The sequence below is a fragment of the Prunus persica genome, chromosome G5 (genome assembly GCF_000346465.2).
Source record: "Prunus persica cultivar Lovell chromosome G5, Prunus_persica_NCBIv2, whole genome shotgun sequence".
Lineage (NCBI taxonomy): Eukaryota > Viridiplantae > Streptophyta > Magnoliopsida > Rosales > Rosaceae > Prunus > Prunus persica.
The window spans coordinates 11,751,020-11,761,436 of NC_034013.1; the positions used below are offsets into that span (position 1 = coordinate 11,751,020).

General features: G+C 35.3%; 1 protein-coding gene across 1 annotated transcript; it reads right to left on the reverse strand.

Annotated features, from left to right (window-relative positions):
• On the reverse strand, positions 4,615–8,970 carry LOC18777363 (CMP-sialic acid transporter 1). The gene is made up of 8 exons (XM_007209272.2): positions 8,446–8,970; positions 7,078–7,161; positions 6,685–6,899; positions 6,477–6,555; positions 6,133–6,302; positions 5,563–5,749; positions 5,230–5,307; positions 4,615–5,121 (listed from the first exon to the last, which is right to left on the reverse strand). Exons 1-8 carry the CDS (start codon positions 8,494–8,496, stop codon positions 4,978–4,980), a joined length of 1,008 nt encoding a protein of 335 aa, XP_007209334.1. The 5' UTR covers positions 8,497–8,970; the 3' UTR covers positions 4,615–4,977.

Here is a 10,417-nt window from a genome sequence, read left to right on the forward strand (position 1 = left end):
CTGCCCATCCCCCATCCCCATGTAACGTACAGAACCTCAGCCAGGGAAATTTTTTAAATTTTTGCCAATTTTTTTTCTTCTCACCATTTAAAATAATTTTCTTGGAAATTTTCTGAAACCATTTAAAAGTATAACTGTTGAATAGTGCTCGTACTTCGGTAAGTCCTACGAGAATTATAAGTCATTTTATTTCAAATTTTGAATATATGTAATCACTCACAAGTCACACGTATTGGTAAACTTGAATATTAAATCATCGTACACCAAGAACGGATTCAGAATTTCAAAATGAAACGGGTTAAATTTACTTTACGTACAAAACTTAATTGCAAATCCCTAATTGATAATTCATAACATTGAATTGAAAATTCCTAATTGATAATTCATAACATTGAATTGAAAATCCCTAATTTATACTTCTTGATCTTAAAAAAATCCCCAAATTTTAGTAACAATAAATTGAGGAAAGAAAACTGTAGGATTCCACCAATAAAATAATTTTTTTTGCTAACATTCAACCAATAAAATATGACACACCAAGAAAATTGAATATGTTAAAGGGTTGATGCGTGATGTGGGGAAGGCTGTAGGGTGGGCTACATGTGACTTTGGGCTGGAAAATAATAAAAGCCACTTGGGCTATAGCCCCAGGTTAACCTGTGGTTTGGTCCGTCCCTGTCGTTGACGTTATTTATCATTATGTTCATTGATTTTTGAGTATTTAGTTATGTGTGTGTGTTTGGATGCATGATTCATTTTCTAATAGTGCATTCAGCTAAGACTCTATCTACCTAATGAGTTTGGGAGGTGATACAAAAGTTGTAGACGTTGATGCTTTTGGTCATGGATAATAGAAAGTATAAAGATTAATCTAGCAAATAATTATTGGACAACAATAGTTTGTGAAACCTTTTCATTGTAAAAGATGCAATGGTTCTCATGCATTCTTTTGCTTTAAAACTTCTTGGTGATGTTAAGAGAGAAAAAGGGCCATGGAAAATGACTGTGCTGTAAACTGTTTTTTTTTGCAAACTGCATCACGTCTGTAAATTTGTTTAATTTACAAGTGGTTTCGGATTCATGAGATTTTTTGTAGAGATGATTTTTGAGGGAATATCTAAAAATTAGACAGTTCGAATCATTAAAAAACAATGTGTAATAGCCTACAAGTATTTGAGGGATCCCTCAATTGAAACTCACAATGCTAAAAAAAATCTGACCTAGTGGCTGATCTGTATTGCTGGATATAATGGAATTCAATTTTGACTTCAAACACCCTAAAAGGCAATCTCCCTGTCAAATTAAACTCTTGACCTTTACCAAGTTGGCCCTCTATCTCTATGCTACTAGACCTGGAAAGAGTCCTCACACAACCATTCAATGATGATCAAGTGTGGGTATGTTGCTTAATGATAAGAACACCAAAATTAGTTTTATTTTATTTTTGATGAATTAATATAATAGTGAACCTGTCATAGTTATGCATCATCTGGTGGATAAACATCTAATTAATCTCTCATCCATCCAACCATAAATGAAGCTCAACGGCAACTAAAATCACCACACATCCATGTCATCCATCTGCCTTCATTTCAAACATAATATTTCAATCATGCACGTTAATGCACTGCATTGCAAGCCAAAACCAACCTCTTGTTTCTTGCAGCTCATATTACTTCTGCCATCTCTTTCTCAAATTCAATCACAGCAAACCGAAGATCAGCGCGCTATGGTCTATCATCATGTATCGTTGTCGTTGCTAGGAAACTAAAATGATCAAGGCAAAGAACCATTAATAAAAGTGGGATTAATAAGTTATCAGAAAGTCATGCAGAACTCCTTAGAATAATTATAAGGCCCTACTGCTTAACATTGATCATCAAAAAGACAGATTTCGTGCTAATTAGGCAGCAGGCTAGGAACATTCTAGTAACAATGAAATGATATAAAAGGCTATTATTGATCTAACATTGCAGAGGAAGATGGCTGCACCTGCATCAATAAAGACAAATTTTATCTCCTGTTTTGTAATTTGTGTCAGAATATGTGTGCCGTGGATGAGAGGTTATGTGTTGTTTTCATATTTATTGAGAAAACCTACTATGAAGAAACTATAAAACCCAAATCCACTCTACCTACCTGTGATGGCATCCTTTATCTGATTTTTAATTTCTATATATATATATATATATATATTTTTGTAAAGCAACCCATTATCACAATTTTTATTTTTATTTTTGTACAAATTTATATCCATTTTAAATGTAATGTAAGCGTGTATCAAACTGATGTTAATAGCCATCAAGTTATATTATGTGGATTAAAACTGTAATTTTTTTCATAACCCAGTAATTTTTTCATAAAATGGAAAAATCAATCAAACTTGCAACTACTGAATTCAGGTGAGAGAAATAAACATTGCCTTATTATATACACACCCACGTGTGTGTGTCTTCTTTATGGCTTATCTGAGGCTGAGTCATTAATTTCACCAGAAGAGAACTCGTAAAATTTCGTTGAGACCTTCTCAACTTTTTTTTTTGGGGAGGTATGATTCGAATTTACGATATTTTCCAACGAAATAGTGAGAAACACCATGTTGGTAAGACCATTTCAACTTAAGCATAAACGACTGCTTCATTAAGACAGGGAACTTGTGTGTGAGTTGAACTTGAAGGCATGAAATGGTGAAGCTGTTATAGTCTGATCAAGTAATTGCAGCAAACATAACACATTTAAGTTGCAAACCTTATTTGATTACATTAAATACAAAAGGACAGATTAATATATTACAGAAAACACATACAGTACTTAAGGATACTGCTAGTCATAAGTAATATTATATAGGATACGATACCATAGCTGTTATACTATTGTTTCTCATTCGTACTGGGAAGGCCAAAGGAAGGCCCCCATGGCAAACTTCCTCTTTTGGTTGACATCTCCAATGACTGGCAGGCCATACTGTTTCAGAAGGCAGTCCAGTTTCCACTCCGGCATGGTCTCGTAGTCGCGCTTCTGGTACCTCGGGTAGTGCAGAGGCATCTGGAACTGACAGGTGGTGTTGTTCTTACTGGTTTGATCATGTCCTCCGAGCCGGGGCATAGCGAAGGCATGGTTGCTAAGGCCAGTTCCAGTACTCATCTTCTCACTGATTTTATTTTCTCAAATCCACTTAGCAAATAAAAAACTCATGCAAAGTTGCTAGCTTGCTATTTAGTGTTGCAAAGTTGGCCTTTTATAGGCATCCTAGAGAGCAAGAGAGAGAGAGAGAGAGCAAGATTATTCGAGTATGTGCTTGAAGACAAGAAAGAGTGAGAGAACATCTAATGACTTGAAAGTGAAACATTTTGTGGATGGTGATGGCTCTTTTACCAGGGCAAGCTTGAGGGTTTTGAGAGTCACGATTCAAATCCTCAAGTTACATAGTTACAGCGAAACTTACCTATCTCCAAATAAATGCACAAAGATAGAATGATTAGGATTCTATAATTGAGTTCCAACTGAAACATCCACCACCCATTTTTCTAGATCTTTCAAACATTCAATGCAGTGTGCTGAAATAATGTCCAACTTGATACTTCAATTTTCCTGCGTACTGTACATACCCAGTTTGCTGTTCACTGCCGTAAGGCCGAGGTGTTAGCTCCATTCACTATTGGCACAATGTTGTAGGAAAGGTCTTGAGCTCAAAGTTGTAGGGGGGTTGTAAGAAAAGTCTTAACGTTCACACTTAGTGGTGTTGGCAAAACATGGACCTAAGATTTTTACTTGGCCAAGCAATATAATGACGTGATTTTTTCAATTGATACGAAGGATGAGAAACTTGAACTTAAAAGACTTATTCTAATAAAGTAGAGAGAACTACTCCTATTAAACTATAACGATGTGGTTGATCAAGTAGGGTTCCTCAGTTTATCCTAGGAAATTTCGGTAACAAGGGTCAAGTATGTAAATGTCAATTTGGTCTAGCCGCATTTAGTCTCTATGTCGTATAGGAAAGTTCAAATTTCATGGACGAGAGTGTTTGTTCAGACGGAAAAAGATCCAAGTAATTTCACTCTCACTGCGTCATGACTCAACAGGGCAAGGGGGCCTTTGCATTGCCTATGGCTGCTCGCTTTGCTAACCCCACCAGTGTGCAGATATAAACTGGCCCACAGTTTCAGATACCACCCCAAAACTCACATAATGCTGACAGTAATCTTAACCAAGCAACGCGTATTTTCTATCATATCCGTCCAACTTGGACCAAATTAGGTATCCAGAGCTTTCTACAACTCTAGAAGCAGAAAGTGGTCTAAAGACATCAGAATCCGATAGGGAAACATTTCTTCTAGTCACAATTCATACTGACATGTAACTTTCAAAACTAACCCTGCTTAAAAGATAATAAAAACCATACCAACTTAAAAGATAATAAAAACCACACCAATCTGGTATTTCAAATCTATACTGGCAGTGTATGCTGAATAGCGAATACGGAATACAAGCGCATGTATACATATTTATATGCATACACCACAAGTATGCACACTAATATATGCATCTATAATGTAGTGGATCTTAGTCCCATTACCAATAGCAATTGCCTTAATCAGGATAAGAACCTCATTAAAATGAAGAATTTGAATACTAAAAGAAAAAAATCATGATATTGTTTCAAGAAGTCACAAGTACATAAAGACTTTGAACAGGCATAGCCAGCACATACAGAAATGAAGAACTTATGCACCTAACCAAACCAGTCAATCTGTTCAAGTAAATGACTGAATCGCCCTCCGTCCACCTTCAAGACAGTAATCCCAGCTAGGCTTAATTGCTCTCTTTCCCAATCCAGGCACATAAAGGACGTGTTTGATTCAAGCTATAGAACTTCTCAAAGCATGTTATTGTATCAACCAACTGTACTACATTCCAGTTTGTGCAATTAGATGCAACTTCCAAAGGTATTTGTTTACTTGAAGAAGAGAAGCATCATGAATCTGATTTTCGTTCAACAGAAACTTCTTTCAGACTCTCAGTGGTTGCTTTTACAGGTAATGGTAAGTCTATCAGCATGTTCGGAGGGGCAAAATACATGTGTAGTGACATCATACAGATAATAATACCCAAGAAAAGCTGCAACGACAGAAGGAAAGAGAATGAAGCTTATTAATAATCTAATATATGATCTACAGAGAGAGAGAGAGAGAGAGAGAGAGAGATCACAAGTGCATGGAAACATACCTGTAATGTGGGCTTGAAAGTGAAAAGGTACACAGATAAAACCATTGTCAGCAGCATTGCCATTGAGGTGGAATACACCTGCAAGAAGTAAAAAAATGAACAGAGGAAGTTAAAAGGACCAAAAACAAAGTCAGGCCTGCAGTCGGTAGTACTGGATTTGAAAGCAAAGAATGAACACGGGAAAAAGGAACGACTAAATTGATGCTAAACCCTATATTTCACCTTACCACACAGATCGCTTACCACTAAAATGAAATTTTGAAATAAATGATAATAACAATAATACCTATTACAAGAGAACCATGTATATAAGTCCGAAGTTCAAATAATTACCTTCACAATATTGTCAGCATACTTCATCAACCATGAAACAAGTAAGCCAGTAGATCCAAGATTTAACACTACCAACCAAGTTGTAAGATTATATCCATTGAAAAGGCGTTGCCACCAAGGTCCATTCTCAAATCCACCCCTGAAATCATCGAAGAGAAGCCGTGCTATGTTGAAAATCACACCAAACCTGTAAGGGATTGCCATTACACCAACATAGTGGGATTGTTAGAAAACAGACAGTTAATCGTGCTAGGGCAGTAAATAAAACTCATACAAACATCTCAAACAAATAAAATTTTATCTGCTGAACTATCACAAGACAAGACACTGTAATGAATTAAAAAATTATGCTACATTTTCCATGTCCTAAAAAGAGCATAAATAGGACTACATTCTTAGTTGTACTATATAAAAAAAAAAATTAAGAAAAGATATATAACCTAATAAAATCAAATTGAAAAATGCCTTGATAAGCTTTGAAACAGTAACCAGTCATACTGTAAAAGTAGTAAATAGCATGTTGACATTAGTCATAGAAAGCAAGGCATGGTGTGGAGAAAAGATACCTACGTATACAATTGTACATTCTGCCAGTACAAGCTATCATTGTTCTTCTTCATCAGAAACTCTGTGTAAACACCTGCTAATGCTGACATACAAGCGGATAGGATACCCAGCATATATCCTTGGATTGGTGCTGAGAACATAGAATCACACGACGCTTCTCCACAACCTTTAACCTATAAGATTAAAAGTAAATCAATAAATAAATGATTGTTTGTTCTAATACACGATATTTTATCAATAACTAGAGCATATTAAAATTGCATCATTCAAGAAATTCCTGAATCAGAGCTTTTTTGTCAGCCAATAGAAAGCAAGAACATATGTTATGCATACTGATTTATTATCACCTGGCTTGTGGTTGTTCCAACAGCTAATAAAACAATTGCTATCCATTGCAGATTAGACAGCTTTCTTCTCAGGAATAGCCTGAAGCATCACATAAAACATATCAACCGACCAATTAATAATGAAGATATAACTGGACATAGTAAAATTCCACATAGATTTTTTTTTCTTCAGATTTTGTGTCACCGATAAAACTAATAAAGTAAGCACCTGAACAATATGCCAGTAGTAACAATCTTCAGATTACCCATTATCTGATATGTGGAAGTATCCACATAAACAAGAGTGGCAAACTGAACATTGTTATGAATTAGATATATGATTGAAGGAATAGGATATAAGCGCACACTCTTCCAATCTGTCGTCATTCGTACAGAAGGTGATATCCGACACTCTCTCCAAAGAAGTAAACTGGATACTGCTAGCTGTAATTTAAAGAACAGAACAATGAATATTAGGACAACTTAAAATGGATCAAATATTTGAGGAAAGAAAATAAGTCATTATATAGTGGATAACTATCTCTAATTTGATGGCTAAAAGAGGAAAATCATTGTGACTTTAGAAGTGATGCAATTAATGAAGATGGGCAAAGTGAAGTACCTTGAATACTTCAGCAAGAAACGGAACAGTTGCATAGTCATACTTATATTTTCCGTTGCTTTGAGAAAGGGTTGTCAAGATTCCCTGACATAGATAAAATTATGAATGAATGAATATTCATTTCTGGGAGACTGAAGAATAGATCATTCTTTGGAACTGACTTTATAAACCAATACTGTCAATCTCTGCCAACACAACATAAATAAATAAAAGTGTGGATCCACAGTTCTCTCACTCCATGTATTTCACAGACATGAAAAGTTAAGAAAAAATTGGGAAATACATCTAGAAAAGTTTAGGTTGACAGCGCTCATTGTTATGATACCAAAAGGCAATGAAACCCACCTTCCAGAAAATAACTATGTTTATAAGTTTTCACTCATAATGGGAAGTGGAAAAATCATTATCATTGTCTATCAAAAGCTGAGGAAATTTTTTTCTCTAGCAACACAAAGAAATCCATGCTAAAACTGCCATACTGAAAAATGATCATTCCTCGAGCTGTAACTAACCAATTCAATTTTGAAAAGAAACAAGCTAATAATTTTGTCTAAGAGAAATTTCACTCTCTTGCAGATAAATGTTAGTTTGTTGCCCCAATGTGTTCTATAGCAGTCTGCCAGCTCAGACACCACGAATTGATCCAGAACCAGCAGTTATATCACAAACCCTTTACACAGTTTCATAGAACATTAAAATTATGAATTTTTGAGGGTCCATCTGATTCCTTTACCCATTAATTCTACAAAACTGCAGACAAGTACATCCATCCTTAAAATTTGATACAAGTTACAAGTATCAAGTTTACATGTTTTTACTCTAAATTATTTAAATGATCAAATATTTGGAATTTGAGAAGAGCACAACATCTCCTTTCATATTGATTTGTCCTTTAAAAAGCCTCAAGAAATGTGGCGCATAGTTGTACTTTTCACAGCTCAAGTATTAGCCATAGCTGGATGATATAGTTCCATCACCAGCTCTTTCAATCAACAAAAGCATGCAAAGCTACAAAGTAATAACAGTTCAAAGCCTCTTTCTATCATTTTCAGTTAGAATCAATGTGCAATTGTCACACTGGCACTCTTAACCACGCATATTACATAAATAGAAAGGTAAATATAAAACAAAAATTAAACTGAAACTGAAAAAGAAAAGAACTTTGGGCAGAATTAAAATAAAAGCTTTGACTAAATTGATTTGGGCTCAGCTGGAGCAAAAATTTCCCAAATTTTGAAAATGGGTTCAAAATCCAAACACTGTAGAAGTCAGACTCGGTAGTTAAAGAGCAAAGAGAGATCCAGAAGACAGTAAAACGCAAGTAGCAACAAAACGACCAGCAATTGTAGATTATTGAGGTTCACAGACCTGAGAGCTGGTGAGGACGGTGAGCAGCGCGGCAACAAAGTACCACTGCATCGTCTTCTTCTAAGTGACCAGCGGTTGCGCGCATAAAGTGTCTATCTTGGGCCTTCGCTAAAGAACTCTACACACTGAATCGGGCATTGTATTTGTGGAGGAGCTTTTTGCCCTGTTTTTTCAGTTGGCTTTTTTCTGAGTGCGAATGTTTAATCTTCGTTTGCTTATGAAAAAAACACCAGATTTTCGGAAATGGAGATGGGAGATTAGAGATGGAGAGACTGAAAGTGAAATCTAATGAGAGTGGGATCAATTTTCTTGGTTCTTTTTCTTTTTCTAATTGTTTTATTTATTTATTTTTGTTTAATCTTTTCAGCTTCCACTGCTGTTTTAGGATTTGATCCAATTTAATCCATGGGCTTTGGTCAAGTCGGCTTCTACACCAAATACTGATACAAGGCTGGATGATCTTCTCTCACCTTCTTTCACGAGGCCCAAACTAAAAGCTTGACTTGACTATGGTCCAAATAGGTAGATTATACACACATGACGTTTCTTTACGTATGAAAGGATGAATAGACTAGTCGATATGGTATTTGATAGAGTGTTGATAATGTACTTACATGTTATCGATACATTATTGTATCAACGTAAAATTCGTCATTTAATAAAATACAAACATTGTGCAAGGAGAATTTTTAGATTCTATGTGATTTTCTTTTACTTAAATAAAAATTGAAGATTTGAATTTAGAACCTCTTCGAATATTGAAAAGAGAAACCCATTGAACTAGCTGATCTTATTGTAACTTTATTCACAACATGACATTCAACTCCAAAGAATTTACTTTCAAAGCAAAGTTAATATCTTGAGGAATTTACCTTTTCAAGTAATTTTTTGTTAATTATCCTAATAATGGTGACTTTTTACAAATTATCTTATTGGATTAAATACTTTTTTTGATCACTGGATTTTACATGAAAATTCAATTTGATCATTGAGTAAAAAATTTAGCCAAATTGGTCATTATGTTTTCCAATATTTACAATTTATAGACATTTTGTTATCTTAAATTAAGTGAAGTTTTTATTTTTATTTTTGTAGGAAACCACCTTCAGTCTTCTTCCTCTAACTCAACAAGTTAGGGTATATTATGCTATTAAGGTTTAAAAAATTGGGGAAAATCTTAGGAAGAAGATAACGGCATGTCTATAAATTGTAAACTTTGGTGTTGGAGCAGGATTTCTTTCAAGAAGAAATGCATCCACATGTTTTTTTACTAAACTCCACACATTTCCTTAATTGGAAAGTACTCCAGATTGCTTCTACAAAAGACACTCTGACGCTCAAGTCAATATTTGTGCAGCGATCTCTTAGTACTTGATTGAATTTCTCGTACCTTTGGTTGAGGCTCAGTTGGGCTTTTATAGGGCTCCAAGGCTCCACCCCTTTGGTTTACGCATCCCGTCCTCCATTCCATAATCGTGGGGAGTTTGATCGGGTTATGCCTTCCTTGCTCTGCACTTCTTTAGTATGAGGGAGGTCTAACTAATCCACGTTTTCACTTGCTTGTAATCATGATATATTAGTTGGGCCTTGCTACGCAGGATAGGATTTTTGGTCCCTATATTTAGAAAACACGGTAACTATTTTGGTTAAAAAAAATTCTCAATGACCAAATTGAATTTTCGTGAAAAATAAATTGACCAAAAAGGTATTTATAGCTGTGAGTGAAGGCAAGAAGGTTGGCTTTCACTCGTTTATCTTTGCAATCGACACCCTGGGGAGGCAACGATGTGAGAAGGCTACAGCCCACAGCCCCCAAATAGAAAGCTGTAATTACCATAATTAATCATCAAGTTTGAAAACTATCTAAAAAAACAACTGAAATAATAGTAAGAACATTTCAATTTCGGTGGTGAGAGAATTGTCTTTCCACAGCTCCTCTCCTCAGACCGTCAGGCTCAGACGTGTGCTTACA